This window comes from Pan troglodytes, chromosome 12 (assembly GCF_028858775.2).
Source record: "Pan troglodytes isolate AG18354 chromosome 12, NHGRI_mPanTro3-v2.0_pri, whole genome shotgun sequence".
NCBI classification, from domain to species: Eukaryota; Metazoa; Chordata; class Mammalia; order Primates; family Hominidae; genus Pan; species Pan troglodytes.
The window spans coordinates 95572747-95595222 of NC_072410.2; the positions used below are offsets into that span (position 1 = coordinate 95572747).

Sequence of the window (22476 nt, forward strand, 5' to 3'; positions counted from 1 at the left end):
TGATTCTCCTGCCTCAGACTCCTGAGTAGCTGGGACTACAGGTGCCTGCAACCACGCCCGGCTAATTTTTGTATTTTTGGTAGAGATGGGGTTTTACCATATTGGCCAGGCTGGTCTTGAACTCCTGACCTCGTGATCTGCTGGCCTCAGCTTCCCAAAGTGTTGGGATTACAGGCGTGAGCCACTGCGCCTGGCCATATTCAGGGCTTTTACTTAACGGCAAGGCCGTGCGTGTGTGTGTGTGTGTGTGTGTGTGTGTGTGTGTGTGTGTGTGCCTTTGCCCCTCACTCTCCCTGATCTCTGTTCCATTTCATAGCCTACTAGAACCTCCCCAGTAGCACAGGAAAAAAAAAAAAGCCCACTTATAATCCATTCTGGTATATGCTGCTTTTATTTCTAAACCAGTGGCTATAATAGTATCTGTGAATTTGATTAGCTCTGCTTGGCCCCATGACCACAAATAAAACAAAACTGGCTAGACTTCTGAGAAGTAAATTTCTTTGCCTTCTCCCTGCTTGTCAAGTGACCTCAATAGCTTTTAACCAGTAGGCCTCTTTACTGAACAATCTGGAGGGTAACAGGTATGAACTCAAGTTGGGGAGAGTTCCCAGTCTCCTGCCCACTATGTCTAACTCTGTCACCCACAATGGATGCCTTGAACTTTCCTTAAATACAAATAGTTTTACTGCCATTATGGAGCTTTCTCACAGGGTCGGGTTTTGTTTGTTTGTTTTTTAACGTTTCATTATCTCATTAATCTTTTCTCCATATTTTCCACAATGCTCTCAAAGTCTGAAACTCCAAACTGGAATGCAGAGTCTGGCACAGGCTCTTATAAAGCCCGGTGTAGGATCCCCTCCCTCCCAGTTTCCACAGGGTCTCCTTTCCTTGGTAGATCCCAGCACTCCAGCTGCCGTCTATGCACAGGCTGTACCTGCCAGCCTGCAGGGCAGCTGCTGACTCATGCTTGCTCTGGGATTTGCTTGGACCCCAGCCCTTCTGCTCTCCAGCCACAACAGCCACCACCCACCTCAGAGAGCACTCTATCCATCACCTTCTGGGGTCTCAGCTCTGACCTGATCAGTCCCCCACAGGTCTGCATTGCTTTACCTGGCCCTGCCCCGTCCCTGGCACCCACCTGGAAGACGTCGTTGGCACACTTGCGGCACAGGTTGTGTTGGCAGGGCAGGATCACCACTGGTTTGGAGAACATCTCCAGGCAGATGGGGCAGATGAGCTGCTTCTCCAGGTTGTCCATGCTGTGTGCATCCCCTAGCAGCGGCTTGAAACCCACTGTGAAGTTCATCCCCTCGGTGGTCGTGCCTGGCCTGGGCCCTGCTCCTGGCCTTCACTCACTGCCTGTAGACCCTTCCTCGCTTAGATGGCCTCTGGATTCCCTTCTGTGGCTCACTCTTGAAATAGCTCTGCTTTCTCTCCTGTCCCTTTAACAACTTGTCTCGTCCCAGATAGCAGTCTTCGGACAGTCTCTACTTTCTGCTCTGCACCCTCACCAGGCTCACGTAGTTTTAGCTACCCCTCTCTCTCTGTAAAATTCTCCTTTTGTTTCCCAAATGACTCTCTCTTGTTCACTCTGTGGGTAGCACTGTTTGTCCCTTACTCCCCAGAGAGCAGATTAATTTTACTGTGGGGGTGGGGAGACAAGGGGCATCTGCATGACATTCCAATTCCCAATTTAGCTCATGTAAGGCGAGCCACAGCTGTCACGGAGTGAGTGACCCTGACTCACTCAGGAATGGGTGACTCCCTTGAGCAAGGGCAGGGGTGAGTGCCACTGCTTACAGTGAAAGGTGGGTCAGCAAAGGTGCTGCCCTCTCACTCTGAAGGCTCTTCTCAGCCCGGGACCCCTGTTCTGGCTTGGGCCCTTCTTCCAGGACAGTGACACAGAATCTAAATCTGCCTGTGTGAGAGGCACCCATACATAGCTCGGGGTGGGAGGAAAGATCTTGCCAGACTTAGAGTCAGTAGCGGTTGCCTCCTCCACAGGCTCAGCCAGTGACCCTGGTCCTCCTCCTCAAGACTGTGTGATTCAGAACAGCAGCTCCAGAGACTACATCAAGCCTCTTGTCCAACACCTCTGGCTCATTTTTGTTCTTCCCTGGCCTTTTCTTATATCACCCTAGGAAAAGAAGCTCAAGAGGCTAGAAATGACTGTTGTGCCAAGGCCTGGACCTACCTATGAGCATGCCCCCGAGGAAATGTGGGATTCTGGTCCGTGAACACATCCCTGGAGCCACTCCAAGGACTCAAATTTGTTAGGAAATTGGGAGAAGGTGAGCTGGGCAGAAAGGACCTGAATGCCAGGGACCTATTTTGGGCACCCAGGGAATCAATCTCCAGGGAAATTTTAGAGCACTGACAAAGTCATAATCACAAGGCTCCGGGAAGCCTCTGACCCAGCTCCACAGTTGTCCAGGACTCCTACTCTCCAAGCCAGGCTTGCCCCACTTGTGAGCACTGGTCTTCTTTTTCTCCTACAAGTCTTTTTCTCCACTTGATCTTAGCCAAAAGGCCAAGAAGTAATTTCTTTAGGCCTTTTTTCTCTACCCCAGACACAATTTGTCTTTTTTGGGCATAACATATGCCTTGCGATTGGATGAAAGTTCTTTTATTTACTGACATTCTTTAGCCTTTCTCCTAGTCCAGGGAGAGAAGTTTGAGGAATTAGTAGGCTGTGACCCTGAGTGGGTGGGAAATACACGGTGTGAGGAGGATACGAAACAGCAGCACAAAGAGGCAAGAGTGGGAAAAGAGTCCAGAAAGTACAATCTTTTCCAGATCACATATTTCATGCCCCTATTTTTAAGAACAAATTATATGTCAATTGGCCTGCATAATATGTGAAAAGGATGGAGGCAAGCTGGCACTGATGTTTGAACTTCAGTTAACCTACAGGACCAAGGCTAATGCATGCTGTGGTGGTAGCTGAAGTCCAAGGATAATCTAAAGATGGAATGACTACCCCTAAGCCTCAAATGCACTCGCAGTTTTCCTGAGTTGACTCATAGTGGCATGGAATGAGGCTGGCAATGCCAATGGCCGTGGGCACCAGAAGGTGAGACCAACTCCATACAGGCGTTATTGGCTTAGGAATGAGGCTGATGCTAGGGGTTCTTGGTACACAGAGTTGCAACAAGGGAGAATTAACGGGTGCAGCAGCTCCAGGGATAGGATCCACCCTGCTCAGTTATCAGGCTCTTGGTGGTGATATTCCAAGGGGCTCAGGGATCCTACCAGCTGGCATTGGTTCCAATAACAAGGCAGACACAGGAAAAAGACTCTTCAGGAAAAATCTGCCACCACTGCCTGAGACCTCATAAGGGAAAGGAGGGGAGGGCTGCTTTCTGATGGAGTAAAATTGGGACTGCAACTAAAAGGAAGAGTAGCTGGGCAACCCCATACAGAGTTGTGGTACCAAGGGTAGAGGTGATGTCCTTACTGGGATCAACGTCATCAGTGCTTCTGAAGAGATTCTTGAGATTCTTATAAGAAGAGGGGTCAAATCAGGGTCAATGTCAGGACAGGGCTACTTGCTCCTCTCTTCAATGTGTCCAGGGGACTGGGCAGCAGAAGGCACCCTCACTGGGTCAGCACCTAGTGGCGGAAGAAGGTGGCGCTTTATTAATCAGAAGGAATAATTACCTAGAACTTAAAGCAAACCCCTACATGTAAGGATATAAACACATAGTCCATACTATAAGGATGTAAACCTTCTACTAATGACTCATCTGACGTTAGCTTACATGCTTTTCTTATCTGATAACTACTGCTGACTTTCCGTTTACATACCTCATCCTTCCTCATCTCTTAAAAATCATCTTCGCTATTTTCCTCGCTTCTAAAGTCACGTTTGGCTCCTATTATGGAATTATATATATGTTTACATATACAAACGTTTAGTAACTTTTCGTAGTGTACTGATGAGAAAACCATTACCTTGCAGTTACTCATTAGCATCACCAGGTGGCGCTGGTGTCAAGTTCAATCAGCTTATAAAAGTTCATTTGGGGTGGGAATGATCTCAGACTTTCCTTTTCTTTTCTTCCTCTTCCTCTTCCCCTCCTCCTCCTCCTCTTCTATGTTCTTCTTCCTCCTCCCTTTTCCCTTCCCCTCCCCCTCCTCCTCCTTTCCTTCTTCTTCTTCTTCTTTTTTGATACAGGGTCTCACTCTGTCACCCAGGCTGGAGTGCAGTGGCATGATCACAGCTCACTGTAACCTCAACCTCCCAGACTCAAGTAATCCTCCCACCTCAGCCTCCCCTGTAGCTGAGACTACAGGTGTGCACTGCCATGACCGGCTGACTTCTGTATTTTTTTTTTTTTTTTTTTTTTTTTTTTTTTGTAGATACTGGGTTTCATGATGTTGCTGAGGCTGGTCTCAAACTCCTGAGCTCAAGTGATCTGCCCACCTTGGCTCCCCAAAGTGCTGGGATTACAGGCACAAGCCACTGCAACTGGCCCTTTCCTTTGAGTAGATGGAAAAAATTGCATCCCGCCAGGCACAGTGGCTCACGCCTATAAACCCAACACTTTGGGAGGCCAAGGCAGGTGGATCACTTGAGGTCAGGAGTTGGAGACCAGACTGGCCAACATGGCGAAACCCTGACTCTACTAAAAATAAAAAATTAGCCAGCTAATTTTTTAGTAATCCCAGCTACTCAGGAGGCTGAGGCAGTAGAATCGCTTGAACCCGGGAGGCAGAGGTTGCAATGAGCTGAGATCGCACCACTGCACTCCAGCCTGGGTGACAGACTGAGACTACATCTCAACACCACCACCACCACCAACAACAAAACAACAACAACAAAAATTGCATCCTCAAATCTGTCTTCACTTAACTGTCCTCTCTAGACATACTCTCCCACCCCATTCCTTAGCTTAACAGGAGCTGACACTACTACCTTCAAACTGTCAGTTTGTCGTGTGATGCACAGAAACATATTGATCTTTTTTTTTTTCTTCACTTTGTCCCAGTGCCAGACTTGAAGACTTGAAATTGTCATATTTAGGGATTAACCTGCCATTTTCACAGGTCTTTCTCACCCCTAATCATTTCTTTCTTTCTTTTTTTTTTTTTTTTTTGAGATGGAGTCTCACTCTGTTGCCCAAGCTGGAGTGCAGTGGCATGATCTTGGCTCATGGCAACTTCCGTCTCCTGGGTTCAAGCAATTCTCCTGCCTCAGCCTCCTAAGTAGCTGGGGTTACAGGCGCCCGCCACCACACCTGACTAATTTTTGTATTTTTAGTAGAGACAGGGTTTCACCATGTTGGTCAGGCTGGTCTCAAACTCCTGACCTCATGATCCGCCCGCCTCGGCCTCCCAAAGTGCTGGGATTACAGGTTTGAGCCACCATGCCCAGCCTCTTTCTTTTCTTTTCTTTTCTTTTTTTTTTTTTTTTTGAGATGGAGTCTTGCTCTGCCTCCCAGGCTGGAGTGCAGTGGCGTGATCTCAGCTCACTGCAACCTCTGCCTTCCGGGTTCAAGCGATTCTTCTGCCTCCTCAGCCTCCCAAGTAGCTGGGACTAGAGGTGGGTGCCACCATGCCCAGCTAATTTTTGTATTTTTAGTAGAGACAGGGTTTTACCATGTTGGCCAGGCTTGTCTCCAACTCCTGACCTCAAGTGATCCATCCGCCTCACCCTCCCAAAGTGCTGGGATTACAGGCATGAGCCATTGTGCCCAACCCCAATCATTTCTTTCATTCCCAATCCAGACATTTCTTACCTCACAGTCCCTGCTTGCAGTTCTTACCTGACCTTGGAGGCTGACTCTGGACATTCTGCTGATATTTCCTCCCACTATCCTGCTCAGGTGGTGGTTTAAGTGCTCCACAGCAAAAATAGCAGCAACAACAGAAACAGCAACAAGTGAGCAGAGTACACAGGATGACAAGTGTCTAAAAGGTAGGCGAGAATGGCCTCAGTCCAGCAGTTTTCTATATGACTGCTCAAGCTTCCCTCCCTCAATCCTCCTGGCACCCAGAAAATGAGACAACAGAAGCATTTGTCATAAGGAAAGGAAGGTCACCCTTCTTTCCTTATTCTTAAAGGACCTGGAGAATTGTGTACCTTGAACCAACAACTATTCAGAATAAAATAGTATCTGACGCCTTCTTCACCAAAGTGATCATACAGATATATTCCCAATGAGCCATGCTGGTCGTAAATTTTCCGCTTCTTAGAGTCGCTCAGTATGGCATGAGCTGCGTTGATCTCTTTGAATATTTCTGCTGCTTGAGCATTCCCTGGATTCTTGTCGGGATGATACCGCAAGGCCAGTTTCCTACCCAGGCGATACCCAAAAGGAGGGTGGGGAAGCAATGCGGGATGGCTGGGGAAGGAGACTTACGATGAATGACATGGATTAGTCTCTAGAGAGTGCAGAAGGAATGCATGAGATGTGGTACAAAGGATGGAGGCAAGCATCCAAGGTCTAAACTCCTTCCCATACTATAATGAAGAGGGTGATGGTGCCATTTGGCCCCAAAGTGAGGGCTTGTTGGAACTTAAAAATGGGTCATAGGGCTGGGAGCACTGGCTCACACCTGTAATCCCAGCGCTTTGGGAGGCCGAGGTGGGCGGATCATGAGGTCAGGAGTTTGAGACCAGCTTGGCCAACATGGTGAAACCCTGTCTCTACCCAAAATACAAAAGATTAGCTGGGCATAGTGGCAGGCACCTGTAATCCCAGCTACTCGGGAGGCTGAGGCAGGAGAATCACTTGAACCCGGAAGGTGGAGGTTGCAGTGAGCTGAGACTGCACCACTGCACTACAGCTTGGGCAACAGAGCGAGACTGTCTCAAAACAAACAAACAAACAAACAAACGGGTTGTAGGCCAGGCACAGTGGTTCACACCTGTAATCCCAGCACTTTGGGAGGCCGAGGCAGGTAGATCACCTGAGGTCAGGAGTTTGAGACCAGCCTGGCCAACATGGCGAAACCCTGTCTCTACTAAAAATACAAAAATTAGCCAGGCGTGGTGGTGCACGCCTGTAGTCCCAGCTTCTCAGGAGGCTGAGGTGAGAGAATTGCTTGAACCTGGGAGGCAGAGGTTGCAGTAAGCCAAGATCGTGCCACTGCATTCTCAATAGTCTCTGTCTCTGCTGTGACAGGACGAGACTTTCTCTCAAAAAAAAAAAAAGAAGAAGAGTCAGATAGCAAAAGAGATACAGAAAGAAAAAGGTTTAAGGGGGAAATTCCAAGGATCAATAAAGGGCTGAGGTCTGAACCTGTAGGATTTTTTGATGTCTTCAGGTGAGGCGCCCTTCTTAAGATCCAGCACTGCATAGACGCTCATCTCACTTTTGGACAGCCAGTGTGCTGCTTCCTTCACAGTAGACATGATCTGAGCCAGAGGAGAAGCAGCATCTGTGAGAACTTCTACAAGTAAGGGTACCGAGAAGTGCACTTCCAGTGACAGGAAACTCACTACCTTCAGGGATTAGGCAGGTAAACGATGACAGAAGGACAAGGATAAGATAAGAGTGAGTGGGATTTGTGGCTAGCAGGAGAATTCAGGTGATCAGAAAGATTCCAATTTTAAGGAGGAAACATCTTCTCCTCACATTTCCCAGCATCCTCCAGCTACACAGACCTCTAGATATCCCACATCCTAGAGGTGTTGTAAGCAAGGAGAGGTCTAAGCCAGGAAAAGAGCCTGATTTTGTCTAGAGCTCCTATTACCTGGAGTAAACACCTCTGGGTCTGTCCAAGCTCACTGCTGGGTTTGAAAGACCAGGGCGGCCCCAGCCTGAACGGACAGGATCAGGAATCAGACAGCTCCACAACTTCTTTTTTTTTGACGGAGTTTTTTGCTCTTGTTGCCCAGGCTGAAGTGTAATGGCGCGATCTCGGCTCACTGCAACCTCCACCTCCTGGGTGCAAGCCATTCTCCTGCCTCAGCCTCCCGAGTAGCTGAGATTACAGGTGCACGCCACCACGCCCGGCTAATTTTCTGTGTTTTTAGTAGAGACAGAGTTTCACCATGTTGGTCAGGCTGTTCTTGAACTCCTGACCTCAGGTGATCCATCCACCTCGGCCTCCCAAAGTCCTGAGATTACAGGCGTGAGCCATTGAGCCTCGCCGATCCACAACTATTAAGAGAGAAACACTTCAGACCAAACCGTGTGAGGCCTAACAGAAGTCAAGTGTCCTAGAGCCTGGCGGGGGCGGGGGCGGGGGTGGGGAGTGCTTGCAGCTAGGCCCGGACTTGCTTCTTCCCTCCAGTCTCCTGCTCTCAAACCACCCCACTTCTGTCCCTCAGAGGTGGGACAGTGGGGAGAGGAGGAAGAGGACTCAGAGGCTGGAGAAGGAAGAGAAAAGGCGTTGCTGTGGGAAAGACCTGGCAAGGAAAAGGCAGCAGAACCCCAGAGAGCAGGGTAGACGCCTGCGGCCCAGGAGAACCGAGCAAGGCAAGGAGCTCAAAGGGAGAGCTCTGAGTGTGCAGGGCACCTCTGGCCCTGTGCCGACTCCTCACCTGGGTCTGGCCCTTTACCTGGGAGTCGTTCTCTTAAGCCAGGTGGGTGCCCTTCATCCTTTTGGGTGTGAAACTTCACACCGGCCGGGTCCAGCAGTTGACTGCGCTTGCGCGCAGCGTCGACGCTGAGGGTCTGGCAGGTCGTTTTTTGGCGCCCCCGGAAGCACTGGGTGGGGAGGCCACATTGGCCCTGGGACTTATTTCGCGCGCAGGGAAGCGAGAGCGGAGGGCTTAGCAGGCCTGCGGCCCAGGGCAGCGGAGGAGCGTTGCTGCCAGGCCTTGGGGCAGGGATTCCCACCGAGCCCCTCTTCTCCAGCAGGAGGGCACCACCCATCTTGATGGCCCAACTCACTCCAGGAAACACAATGGGTTTGCTGACCGTGGCGGATGAGAGGTATGGCTGCTGCATGCCCTTCTTAAGAGGTGTGTTACCTTACCAGTTGTCTTCAGGACTTAGGGCTCTCCGCTTGGTCCCTCCTTCTCTTCCACCCGGAAACACCTCCACAACCTGGAAGACCCAACTCATATGCCCCTGTTCCTGACACTCCATCATTCACTCTCCCAGTTGTTCCCACTTCGTCTGTCAAAGCATTTCTCCTAGTATATCGTAATGATGAGTTTGCATGTCTCATTAAAATGATGTATTGAGCCTTTTCCAAAAGTCACTACCGTGCTTCAAAAACGTCACTTAAATATGATGCCATCATGAGCATGTCCCATAATGTAACCCAACTTGGCTGTTTCAGTTGTTTCTATTTGATAATATAATAACCTTATAAGGAAAATTCAACAGAAATCCTTGAACAAATGTCTAATTTTTTTTCCTAAGGATACATTCTTAGAAGTGGAATTATTGGGTCGAAATGATTTTCTTTTCTTTTCTTTCTTTTTTTTTTTTTTTTTTACGCTCTTGATCTCTATTGCTAACTTTCTTCTGGAAAGGTAGCAGAAGGAGGATTTGTATCCCCACCTGCTGGCATGGGAGCATGCCTCTACCTGGCTTCCCTTCCTGCGAGTTTCTATAGGAGGTAGTGTTTGCATCACTTATAATTTACTACTTTGTAGTGCTGGTTTTCTTTACAAGAGCACTCAATGGCTCCTGTAACATGTAGTAGAAAAAGCTTTGTTACTTGGAAAATGCTTATCTGTTAACCTTTTTGTAGCTTTTATCACTCTCTTCCTTTTATTACAGTTATTTGTGCACATTTTCCTCACCTTGTAGGTTTTTTTTGTTTGTTTGTTTTGTTGTGTTTTGAGGTGGAGTCTCACTCTGTCACACAGGCTGGAGTGCAGTGGCACAATGTCTGCTCACTGGAACCTCTGCCTTCCGGGTTCAAGTGATTCTCCTGCTTCAGCCTTCCAAGTAGCTGAGATTACAGGTGCCTGCCACCATGCCTGGCTAATTTTTTTTGTATTTTTAGTAGAGACGGGGTTTCACCATGTTGGCCAGGGTGGTTTTGAACTCCTGACCTCAGTGATCTACCCGCCTCAGCCTCCAAAAGTGCTGGGATTACAGGCGTGAGCCATTGCGCCAGCCCCCTTGAAGGCGTGAGCCATTGTGCCAGCCTCCTTGAAGCCATTGCGCCAACCCCCATTGCGCCAGCCCTCTCGAAGGTCACTCACCTGAAAAGACGCTGAAGCTGATAATGTTTTTTGGTGGTTTGTCTCATGCCAAATTTCTTTAACCCCCAAGCTTTCATGACTCGTGTGAGGACAGAACTAGCAGAACAAACCAGCTCATTTCTTCCCCAGCACTGGGTAGAGAGAGCAGAAGGCATTAGAGGTGCACTTGTAAATCAGTATTCCACCTCAAGAACCATCTAAGCAAACGAACTAAGGAGTCCATCTGTAGCAGACATGATGACTGCTGAATTAATGAATTTATTTCTGTAGGCCTGTGATCAGTGCAGGGAGAGGGGATGAAGACCTTTGCATTATCCACCTGGTCCATAGTCTCTGGGTCAGATGAGTTTAGAGGTCACTCACTTAAAAAGAAGCTGAAGCTGATAATTTTTTTATGGTGGTTTGTCTCATGCCAGATTTCTTTAACCCCCAAGCTTTCATGACTATCATGGGAGGACAGAACTAGCAGAACAAACCAGCTCATTTCTTCCCCAGCACTGGGTAGAGAGAGCAGAAGGCATTAGAGGTGCACTTGTAGCGAATTCCTTGCCTCAGTCTGTAAGACCCAGCGTGGTCCTGCCCCTCCCTCTCCAATCTTTTCTGGAACCACTGTCCTGCTTGCTCTGGGCTCTGCTCCACCGCTTTCCTCTTTCCTGTTAGTTGTTTGAAAACATCGTGTTCCCTCCCATTTCAAGAGTCTTTGACCATGTTGTTCCCTCTGCCTGGAGGGCTTGACCTCTCATCCTTCAGGGATCTCAGCTTCAGGCCTCCTCAGAGAGGCCTTCTAAACTGGGTTCTACTCCTCTCTCCTCACCTCATAACAGCCTGCAAATACACACACACACACACACACACACACACACACACACAGTGTATATGTATCTATATCTATCCATATACATATATATATATATATTTTTTTTTTGAGACAAGGTCTTAGTCTGGAGTGCAGTGACACAATCACAGCTCAGCAGCCACAACTTCCTGGGCTCAAGCCATCCTCCCACCTCAGCCTCCCAAGTAGCTGGGACTAAAGGCATGCACCAGCATGCCCAGCTAATTTTCATAATTTTGGTAGAGGCAGGGTTTCATCATGTTGCCCAGGCTGGTCTTGAACTCCTGAGCTCAAGTGATCTGCCCGCCTCAGCCTCCAAAAGTGCAGGGATTACAGGCGTGAGCCACCACGCCCAGCTGGTGAACATATGTTTATTTGCATATTGATTTAAAAGCTGCTGTTGGCCAGGCGCAGTGGCTCATGCCTGTAATCTCAGCACTTTGGGAGGCCGAGGCGGGTCGATCACGAGGTCAGGAGTTCAAGACCAGTCTGGCCAACATAGTAAAATCCTGTCTCTACTAAAAATAAAAAAATTAGCTGGGTGTGGCGGAGGTTGCAGTGAGCCGAGATCGTGCCATTACACTCCAGCCTAGGCAATAGAGTGAGACTCCGTCTCAAAAAAAAAAAAAAAAAAAAAAAAAGCTGCCTTCCCCAGGTGACAGCTCCACGAGGGCAAGGACCTTGTTTGTTTGTTGACCATTGTATCCCCAGCACCTAGAGCCATGCCTGGCTCACGTGAGTGAATGAATGATTTCTTGAATGAGCTATAGCTGAGGGCCCTCTGCTGATCCAATGTAACCTGGAGGTTGGGCTCAGAATTCCCTGGGACAGAAGCACTTAGCTAGGGAATTGGACAAGACTACAGGGCCCATCTTCCCTCATATGGTCCTAGACAAGAAGAAACCATGATACAGAAAGGTGAGATGGGAGATAATAACGTGATCCTGAACTCCCCGTTTCTTATTTGCCTTAGTATTCCCTCCAGTTCCTAACACACTTCCTGTGTTCAGTAAATGTTGGTTGGTTGAATGAACAAGCAAAAGTGTGAGGCTTTTCCGAGACACTCCTACCTAATTATCTCTTTGGATCCTCACAACAACCCGAGAGGCGATTGCATCCCTGCTTCATAGAAGTGAGCCCTGAGAAAGAAGGCAAATTCGGTTCTGAGAAGAGTTAGTAAACACCTTTCGCATCTTGACAGAGGCTGCAGAATGTTTTCACTTCTTATCATGGCCCTCTGACATTCTAACTAATCACAGTTCATAGCTCTTGAAATAGCCGTTATCTGTAAGTCTTGCGAGGCTCTGCTCTGAATAGAATGTCACTTCAGCCAGGAAGCTGCAGAGGTGGGAGTAGCACGGCCCAGTCGGCCTGGCCTCCTTTGGCCAGTGGCTCTCCTCTTTGCCTTTACCTAGAAACCAGAGCCTCTTTGACTGAGTGTTCTATGCCTGGGCTCTTCTCACACCCAGCTCAGTCCTAGGAAGAACACACAAGCCAGGGGTCAGAAGCCCTAGATCTTAGCTCTGGCTCTGGCCCTCACAGGCTGTGTGATCTTAGACAAATCATTTCATCTCTGAGTCTATTTTTCCTCTTCTATAAAAACCTGTGCCATTTCACAGGGTTGATGTCAAGACTTAATTGGATTTGGTTTTAAAAAGAATGAAAGTAAAAAACCAAAAATAACTGCCAAAGAATGATTACAGACTAAAACCATTTCTTGGATCATTTGCCCTCCCATCATACCTTGAGTCAGTGATCTTTTTGTTTACTACCACTCAGAGCCATTTGGTCTCTCATGGAGAAAACGAAGAAGCATCCCTTGTTTACCCACAAACAACTAAAGTTTTAGTCATATAGCTGGAATACACACACATACAGACAGCAGACATTGGCATATTTATACCCAAAATACCACGCTCTGGAACATATGCAGTGGGAGAGAGAGAGATCACAATTTGTCACATTCAACCACCAGGTTCTCAAATTGTACAGTTTTTGAGCTGGAAGGGACCTCAGAGATTTAACTTGAATCCAACGCCTTCATTTTATAATTGAAGAAAGTGCAGCCCGGAAAGGCGGATTGACCTGCTTAAGGTTATCCAGTGAGATCTGACCTGAGTTTTCTGACTCCAAGTTCAGTATCTACACCGTGACTGTTCCTTCCTACTTTAAAATCCAAATCTACAGACAGACCAAAGCTGTGGGGGATATTCACATCCTCTCATGGGTGATGTCAGGTAATGTTCCTCTTTCCCCTCCCCCAGCAGAAGGCATGTGTACTACATGTGACCAAAACCACCACCACCCACCCAATTGTGTTTGCCTCTGCTTCCCAGGCCAGACATCTCAGGATGGGAGGTGGAAGGCTTTCAGCTAGAAAGGAGACTGCTTCATGTCCCTGTCCTCTCTGACCTGCAACCCCAAACTTTGCAGACCCAACACTAGGCTAACAGCACCTGTCTTACCTGTAAACTGGAGATAATAGTGTCTGTCTCTTCGGGTTGTTATGAGGATTAAATTTGAATAAAGCACGAGGCACATGCTTTATTATTATTACTATTGTTTTTATACTAGCTATTTCTATCCTATCTCCTGATTTTATAAGGAGAGAGGTTGCATTTCATTTTGTCGCTGGGAAGAAAGGAAAAATCAGGGTCCTTCCCCTTCCCTAAGATTTGCAAATTGTTACTGGTGTCTTTCCATGCTTCTACATCCTTCTCCTCAGCCTCTTAGAGCCCCATTTTCTTGTTCTCCTACCCAGTGCCGTCATGCTGCCCTCTGGCTATCCAAAACACCGCCCCCAGTCCTCCCAAGCAGCCAGAACTCCAAAATTACCACTCTCATTTCCTCTGTTTTAATACTTCTAATAAAAACTATTGCTTTCATAGAATGATCTCATCCCTCAGGGTAGATAGAAAGCAATCTTATTAAAACACTGTAATTTAGATTATAGTGAAAAGATAGTTAATACCTCACCCTCTTAATTGTTATTAATTGTCATTAATGCAAAAGGAATAACAGATAAAATTTCAGGCAGAATGACTAAATGGAGTGAAAAACATCAGGTTATGTTTTGGGAAGAGACTTTGGCCCTTAAATCACTTCTTTCTGTTTAACCCACCAACTATCTTCTCATTTATTGAGCTCTGCACATTTCTCTGGTTCTCTTCCTACATCTCTGATACATTTGCTGTTTCCCTTACTGGGTCCTCTTCCTTCTCTTATGTCCTGACTGGATTTTCTTTTCTTCTTCTTCTTCTTTTTTATTTTTTGTTTTTGAGACAGTCTTGCTCTGTCACCCAGGCTGGAGTAGAGTGGCACGGTCTCGGCTCACTGCAACCTCTGCCTCCTGGGTTCAAGCAATTCTTCTGCCTCAGCCTCCTGAGTAGCTGGGATTACAGGTGTGCACCACCATGCCTGGCTAATTCTGACTGTGAATGTTCTCTGCAGTTTGGTCCTTAAGCTTCTGCTTGTGCTCTTTCTTCTCTTCTTTAGAGAGTCAGTCTACACCCATGGCTTCTGCTGTCACAACTGTGCTTTGGTGTCATCCACATGCCAGTGTTCCATTGCCTCAAAACCACACTCCATTGGATGCCACATGCAGGGTTTGTAAAAAAAGAAAAGAAAGGCCAGGTGTGGTGGCTCACACCTGTAAGCCCAGCACTTTGGAAGGCTGAGGCAGGCGGATCACGAGGTCAGGAGATCGAGACCATCCTGGCTAACACAGTGAAACCCCGTCTCTACTAAAAATACAAAAAAAAATTAGCTGCGTGTGGTGGCACATACCTGTAGTCCCAGCTACTCGGGAGGCTAAGGCAGGAGCATCACTTGAACCCGGGAGGTTGAGGTTGCAGTGAGCCGAGATCGTGCCACTGCACTCCAGCCTCGCAACAGAGCAAGACTCTGTCTCCAAAAAAAAAAAAAAAAAGAAAGAAAGAAAAAGAAAAAGAAAAAAAAAAAACACACGCTAAAATCTGAATTCATCATTTGCCCCCAGACTATTTTTTTTGTTTGTTTCTCCATTTCTGTTAATGTTACGACTATTTGTAAGACTGTAGACTCATTCTTTTCCCCAAATTTAGGTTAAAAAAAACTTGATAATTTTTTTTCAAAATCTCTCTTTCATTTGTCTCTTCTTCTCAGCTCCCACAGCCTTGATGCACCCCAGTTAAAGGATTTCCATATCACACTGGCTGGTGTCCTAGTCTCCTAACTTTTCTCCCCGTTGCTGGCCTCATCCTGGATACTGCTCCCAGATCACTGTTCTTAAAGCATGCTTCCATCTTACTACTTTGCTCACAGCATCACACAGGATGCAAAACCACCTTTGAAATCTGGCAGTGAACTCTGACCTTATGCCAATTTACCCCTTCAAACTCATTGTCTACTATTGTCCTAAAGTGAACCTTTCTTTTTTTTTTTTTTTTGAGACAGAGTCTCGCTCTGTCACCCAGGCTGGAGTGCAGTGGCACAAGTTCACGCCATTCTCCTGCCTCAGCCTCCGGAGGAGCTGGGACCACAGGCGCCCGCCACCACGCTTGGCTAATTTTTTGTGTTTTTAGTAGAGACGGGGTTTCACTGTGTTAGCCAGGATGGTCTCGATCTCCTGACCTTGTGATCCGCCCACCTCAGCCTCCCAAAGTGCTGGGATTATAGGCGTGAGCCACCGCGCCCGGCCTAAAGTGAACCTTTCACAGCAATCAAACGGGTCTCCTCACTAAATATTTCTGTTTTTCTTCACCTCTGTACCATTGCTGTCACACCATTTCTCCCCATAAACTGTTCTTTTCCTTAATCAATTCACTTACTCAACAAATATCAACCAAGCACTGATATATGCCTAGTACCTTGGATACAATGATAAGTGGTCAAACTCTTTTTCTTCCCTCATAGATTAGAGCCTAATATGGGAGACAGAGTTCATTAAGACCTTCAACAAATATTTACTGGGTACTATTATGTACAGTACAGTACTGTACAGTACAGAACAGTATCCCTGTTCTGGGGATATAGCAGCATGTAGAACAGACAGAATTTCTGCCATCATGGAGCTTACATTCTGGCGAGAGGGGCAGACAGTAAACTAAATCAGTAAAATATGCAGTATGTTAGATGGTAATGATGGCTATGGAGAAAAATAAAACAAGGAATAGAAATAGAGAATGTCTAGGGAGAGGTTTCAGTGTTTTTTTGTTTTTTGGGTTTTTTTTTTTTTTTGAGATGGAGTCTTGTTTGTTGCCCAGGCTGGAGTGCAGTGGCAAGATCTCGGCTCACTGCAACCTCCGCCTTCCAGGTTTGAGTGATTCTCCTGCCTCAGCCTCCAGAGTAGCTGGGATTACAGGCACATGTCACCACGCCTGGCTTATTTTTGTATTTTTAGTAGAGACGGGGTTTCCCCATATTGGCCAGGCTGGTCTCGAACTCCTGACCTCAGGTGATCCACCCACCTCGGCCTCCCAAAGTGCTGGGATTACAGGCGTGAGCCACCGCATCCAGTCAGGTTGCCGTTTTTAAACGGACAAGCAGAGAGGGCCTGGCCAGGTGATATTTGAGTCAAGACCTGAAGCATGTGAGGAGGTAGGTCATGAGCACATCTGGCAGAGTGCATTACAGCTGGTGATATAAGCAAATGTGAAGGCCCTGGGGTGGGAGCATACCTGGTGTGTTGTAGGACTCACAAGAAGGCCAGGATGGCTGGGGAGTGAGGTGGGAGAAGTGTGAAATGAGATCAGAGGAGCTAAATTCCGTAGGACCCCTTGCAGGCCATTAGAAGGACTCTGGCTGGTACTCTGAGTGTGATGGGGAGTGACAAATCTGATCTATGTTTACCTAACTGCTTGGTTGAGAATAGACTGTAAGGCAGTAAGGATGGAAGCATGGAGACCATGGAGGAGGCTACTGCAGTAATCAAGAAGACAGATGATAGTGGTTTGGACAAGGGCGGGATCAGGATTTGCTGACAGCTTGGATGTAGAGTGAAAATAGAGGAGTCGAGGATGACCCTAGGATGTCTGGCCTGAGCAGATGGGAGGATGGAGTTACCATATTCTGACATGGGAAGACTGCAGAAAGAGAAGGTTCAGGATGGGGTGACAATCAGGGGCTCAGTTTTAGACTTATGGAGCTTGATAGGCCTGCCTACCAGACAATAAGGAAGGGATGTCAAGCTGACATGTGGATATATGAGTTTGGAGTCCAAGTGAGAGATCTGAGAATCACCACCAAACACATGCCATTTATTATTTATTTATTTATGAGATGGAGTCTCACCTGTCATCCAGGCTGGAGTGTAGTGGCATAATCTCAGCTCACTGCAACCTCTGCCTCCCGAATTCAAGTGATTCTCCTGCCTCAGCCTCCCAAGTAGGTGGGACTATAGGTGCATGCCACCACACCCAGCTAATTTTTGTATTTTTTAGTAGAGATGGGGTTTCACCATGTTGGCCAGGATGGTCTCAAACTCCTGACCTCAAGTGATCTGCCTGCCTTGGCCTCCCAAAGTGCTGGAATTATAGGTGTGAGCCACCAGCCAGGCTATTTTTAATCCTTTTTAATAGAAAAATTCAAACCCACACAAAAATAGAGAGAATGGTACAGTGACTCTCTATGTACCCAGAATCTAGCTTCAACAATCATTACTTTCTGCTGTTATTGGATAGTATTTAAAGACCAGAAACTGGATGATAGCTCCATGGGAGTGAGTGTGGAAAGAAAAGAGAAGAGAGTGACCAAGGCCTAGGCTAATTCAGCAAGAAAAGATTGAGAAGGTGGGGAGGAACCAGCAAAGGGGACTGAAAATAAACAGCCAGTGAAGTAGGAGGAAAACCAGATTATGGTAGCCTGGAAGCCAAATGATGAAACAAATAATTCCCAAGTAACAATTTAGTTACAGTATGATCAGTGCTGAAAGAAATAAACAGTGTGTTGACCCAGCATGGTGGCTCACACCTGTAGTCCCAGCACTTTGGGAGGCTGAGGCAGGAGGATCACTTGAGTCCAGGAGGTTGAGGCTGCGGTGAGCCATGTTTGTACCACTGCACTCCAGCCTGAGCAACAGAGTGAGACCCTGTTTCCAAAAAGAAAAAAAAAGAACAAAACAGAAAAAGTATTGTGCGATGAGAGTGTATGACATGAGAATTAACTTAGTGTGGGGGCCAGAGAAGGCCTCCCCGAGGCAGTGACATTTAAGCTGTTGCCCTCCCTCATTCTCCCTATGACCAGCTAAAATCCTACCTCCTCCATCCTGCTTCCACTCAACTAGCTCCTCCTTTCTGGGATGGCTTAATTGAGGACAGTGTGGCAGCCATTAGTGGGGTTTGGGGACACAGATGAGAAAGAAACAATTCCTGCCTTCAGGGAGCTTGCCCTGTAGCAGGGAGACAGACAAGCAAAGGACTTCATCACCATGAGGTGAGTGCTGGAATCAGATAAGCACAGTGTGAACCTTGAGAGAAGCAGGGAGGGACACATACCCAGTCTGGGCGAAGTCAGGAAAGGCTTCCTGGAGGTGACATCTGAGTGGAGCATGGAGTAGAAGTTGGACCTCCAGGTTGCCTCCTCTGTCCATGCTCTTCAGCTTGGCTTGGACTTGTCAGGTGTTAACTCTTGTCCACATGCTTACATTTTAAAATTTGCCTGAAATCTCCAGCCCAGATTAAATCCTGACCTCAGTGCAGAGAATCGCACTTGAGGCCTGGCATTCGCGAGGACCCTTTGCAAAGATGTTCACAGGGCCGTTTGATAGCTCTTTGAGGAACAGGTGGAAGCATCCTGTTTCGCTGCCAAGCTTTCCTTACATAAATTTTCAAGTGAAGGTTGGTATTCCCACCGCCGGCGCCCTCGGTTTCTGGAGGCGGCACGTTTGGCCACGCGCTGCGAGGCGCCTCTGCCTTCCCCGCCTGGTGGCTCCCGGCAGGGGCGGGCAGGGCACGTGAGGGCGTCTGCGCCCCCTCCTGGCACTCGGTGCTGCTGGCCGCGCGGGCTGCCCGGGAAGGGAAATCCCGGAGGAAGCCATTGTTGTTATGTCCCCTGTTGTCGTCATCGGCTGAGCCGTGCCAAGAATCCCTTTCCTCGCATAGGACCCCGCAGTTTCTCCCCATTCTCGAGCTCACCCGCCAGGGTCACTACGGGCCAGGCTGCCGCATCCCAGCCGCGGAGTGCGCGGTGGCCGCTGCGCATCCCAGCTCCAGGGTTCTCAGAACTGGGGAGAGCCCTAGGATGGGTGCGACGCTTAGAAAACCGACGGCGCCGGGCCCGACGTACCCAGAGCCCTGGCATAGCTAAGCAGGGACTTGGGTTCCACTTTGGCTCTGATAAGTAGCCCGAAAAGGTGACCTTGGCCGGTGGTTTCCTGCTCTCGCCGCCTCAATTTGCTTCCCTGTGACCCGAGGAGAAACAGAGGTCCGTCAAGTCCCGCGCCTTAAAGGGAGGTTAGAGGGAGAACGACCCCCTCGCTCCCTTACCCCCTCACCCCTCATGGGCTTTGGACTGGGGAGGCTGGGGGCTGGCGCGGAGGAGAGGCTGGCGCAGCCGGGGGCGGGGACGGCGCGGAGGGCGCGCGCAGCCCCTGTAGCTCTCCCGTGCCGCTCTGCAGCCGCGGCGCAGGACAGTCCCTTCGCACGCGCCGCCCGCACACCTTGGCACGGGCCAAGCCACACTCTCCCCCGCCGGAACAGCCAGCCCGCCGCCCAGCTTTCCTAATCCGTTTAAGCCTCACCTCCTCCGCGAAGCTCTCCCGGGTTAACCCCATCACTTCCAACCACTGTATCTGGCACGTGCTCCCGTTTTTGTTTTGTTTTGTTTTTTTGCAAGTGCACTCTTGGGCTCGTTGGAATAACAATATCGAGGGTAGGTGTCTGTCCCCAGAAGCCTAAGTTCAGGACGCCCAGTGTGTTCTGAAGGATGCGGCTGATGAGTTTCTTGCCTGGGCTCACTAACCATTCCCACCCTCCACGCTTCCCCATCCCTGCTCACTCGCTCCCCTCCTCCTACGGACCCTCCTCTTCACAGACTGTCACAGCTTCGAGTGCACAATCCTCTTCCCACCCCCTCCCATTCTACAGTGGCGGCAGGTGCGAGGGGAGAGAACATTGAGCATTTGAAGCTTCGACTTGAGGCTCGGCCACCGACTTTGCTGTAAGTCGCTCCCTCCCCTGGGTTTTAGTTTCCCCCAAATGAGGCAGAATGCGGTAATGTCCAGGAGGGCGCTGCAGGTGTGGAGGATGGGAATCACTAGCTGACACGCTGCCCCGCTGCCCCTCAGCCCCTCTCCATAAACAGTGGCCGTGACACCAGATAGGCGGCTCGACTCCACTGGCCCCCCCGCCGGTAAGAGAACTGTGAGCGCTCTCCAGTTGCCAGTGCGGCGTCCAGAGCCGGGGAGGGAAAGAGGATGGGGGTCCAGGCCGGGCCCTTTATTCACAGCCTGCATGACCTTGGACTCTTCTTCCTCTGGGTCTCAGTTTACTAATTTGAAAAGCAGGGATAACAGTGGGTTGAAAGAGAGCAGGAAGCTTGTCACCCAATGTTTCTGTATAAAAATAAATGATCATTCGCGGTACAGTGATTGGCAGCAGACTGGGCTCGTGAATTCCGACCCCAGATTCTCCTTAAAGGGGTTTCTGGAGTCCCTGGAATCTCCCTGTGTCACCGCTCACCTCATGTTCTTTCTGGTTCTCTGGAGATAGGTAATGGGTCCGCTCCTGTTTCTGCCTCCGCGTGAGGGTTGCGGCCACAGGGTGACAGCGTGGTGGGCGACACCCCCGCGCAGGCATGCACAGAGTGGTGGTCGTTGGGCGAAGGTTGGTCGTGAGGTCCTTGGGCTTCAGGAGCGAGGCTTGGAACCGGTGGGCGGGACTGTGTGCAGAGGTGGGGCTAGCTCGCCTGGGGGACGGGGCTGTGGAGATGAGTTCTCCAGAACTCGGGTGGCGGGGCGCTCCCGGGCTCTGGCGCGGGGAAATGGGGCTTTGGCAGTGGGGGCGGGGCTTAAGGGTGGGGAGAGGCCGGGGAACCTGGAGGCGGAGCTTGGGGAGCTCGTCCCACGCGGGGCGGGGCTCCGGCGGCAGCGGGATCTGCAGTTCGGACTCCGCGCGCCACAGTCGCTGCAGTTCGCTCCACTCTGGTGGCCCCGCCGCCCTGCGGGGACCCCGGGGGTCGGCGGGCTGCTCGGACTTGGCGCGGGGCCGGCCCGGCCTCTCCCTTCCTCGGTGGGGCCTAGACGGTCGGGGCACCGGGAACATGGAGCCCTCTCCAGCCGCTGGGGGCTTGGAGACCACTCGCCTGGTGAGCCCCCGGGACCGCGGTGGCGCCGGCGGCAGCCTGCGTTTGAAGAGGTAGGACAGACCTGGGCTGGCCCTCGGCCCGGGGGCGCCACCCTACTACCCTCCGTCCATTTCGTTGTCTCTCTCGGTGCGGGCCCCGGCGGCCGCCCCGGCGCACCGCGGGTCCCTCGCTCCGCTGCACCCCGCTTCATCCCCTCTGGCCACACGGAGCGCCCAGCCCTACACAGCCGGCTACGCCTCCTCCCGGCCGCCTGATTTCCTCGGGTGAAGCGGCCTCTCACTCCCCTCCGGCCGGCGTCCCAGGCCGCCGGACCCCTCCGCCGCCCCCGCGGCGCCTGCCTTCCCTGGGAGCAGCTGCCGCTCCGTCGGGCCGGAGCCCTCGCCCGGTGCGCCAAGGTCCGCATTGCCCCGGGCCCAGGGCGGGAGCGCCTCGCTGCCCAGGCTTCAGAGCTCCCTCTGTAGGCCCCGGGGGCTCCCCTCCGCGCGCCCCCTCCAGCCGCGGCCAGCTGTGGGCGCCGGGGCCCGAGGATGGGCTGGGCTCCGCGCGGGTCTTGCGGGCCCCTGGGGGGCGGGCGGCCGCCGGGAAGCGAGGGGGCGGCGAGGAAGGAGCAGGTGCGGTCTGGGCAGCGGGGGTATTCCCAGCTCCGCACAGACGGGGCCGGGGGCGGCGAGGTGTGAAATGAGGCGCGCGGAGCGGCCGGGACAGCGGGCCGGGGGTGGCAGGAGAACCGCCAACGCGCCCCGCCGGCCCCCGCGCCTGCCGCCACCGTCCACCTGCCCCTCTGAGCGGCCGTCCGGCCTTCCTGCCCGCCCCCGTGGGCCATCTTGTCTGTCGGCTGACCGTCCGTTTGTCTCTGGAATTTGGCAGGGTCTCTGGCTTTTTCTCTTCCCCCACCTCTCTCAATCTTTCTGTTTCTCTCCTAGTCCCTTTCCCTTTGTCTCTGACGTGGTGCTTCTGTGTGCTTCTCGCTCTTTCTTTGGGTGGGGGCCTTCAAGCTGGGTTGGGGGAGGGGGTGAGCAGAAGAGAGCTGGACCCCTTCCTGCAGGGGCCTGCAGAGACGCGGTGGGGGCTCTGCCGTAGGCCTGGCATCTCTTCAGGTGTCCTTTTGACTTTGGTTCAGCCCCTGCTACGTCACCCCTCTTCCCCACTCAATATCGGTTGTTTGTTGGGGGTTTCGGAGGGCCAGGGAGAGGAAACAGCCTTTCCTCGTCTCTAAACAGCATGTAGCCACCCCACATGCCCA

The 22476-nt window shown here is 50.4% G+C and overlaps 3 protein-coding genes across 21 annotated transcripts in view; 1 reads left to right on the forward strand and 2 right to left on the reverse strand.

Annotated features, from left to right (window-relative positions):
* The window catches only part of TRIM54 (tripartite motif containing 54), a 27295-nt gene extending 23683 nt beyond the window's left edge, over positions 1 to 3612 (reverse strand). For 3 of the 4 annotated variants that reach the window (XM_016948244.3, XM_016948243.3, XM_054678304.2), the window contains exon 1: positions 1139 to 2610. In XM_016948244.3, the coding sequence (XP_016803733.1) occupies positions 1139 to 1306 (168 nt within the window). In that variant the 5' untranslated portion in view covers positions 1307 to 2610. Of the gene's footprint in view, positions 1 to 1138; positions 2656 to 3457 lie in introns of those variants that run through there. The other variant, XM_063790017.1, reaches the window with a different exon arrangement.
* Positions 2611 to 8990, reverse strand: DNAJC5G (DnaJ heat shock protein family (Hsp40) member C5 gamma). 15 transcript variants are annotated; one of them, XM_063788854.1, is made up of 7 exons: positions 8513 to 8701; positions 7702 to 7972; positions 7248 to 7363; positions 6086 to 6347; positions 5769 to 5913; positions 3808 to 3875; positions 2611 to 3612 (listed from the first exon to the last, which is right to left on the reverse strand). In XM_063788854.1, the coding sequence occupies exons 3-6, from the start codon at positions 7358 to 7360 to the stop codon at positions 3826 to 3828; spliced, it is 570 nt and encodes a 189-aa protein (XP_063644924.1). In that variant the 5' UTR covers positions 7361 to 7363; positions 7702 to 7972; positions 8513 to 8701; the 3' UTR covers positions 2611 to 3612; positions 3808 to 3825.
* The window catches only part of SLC30A3 (solute carrier family 30 member 3), a 20837-nt gene continuing 7048 nt past the window's right edge, over positions 8688 to 22476 (forward strand). The window contains exons 1-2 of one of the 2 annotated variants that reach the window (XM_001155544.8): positions 8688 to 8888; positions 20015 to 20087. In XM_001155544.8, the coding sequence (XP_001155544.1) occupies positions 8882 to 8888; positions 20015 to 20087 (80 nt within the window). In that variant the 5' untranslated portion in view covers positions 8688 to 8881. Of the gene's footprint in view, positions 8889 to 20014; positions 20088 to 20996; positions 21284 to 22476 lie in introns of those variants that run through there. The other variant, XM_525721.9, reaches the window with a different exon arrangement.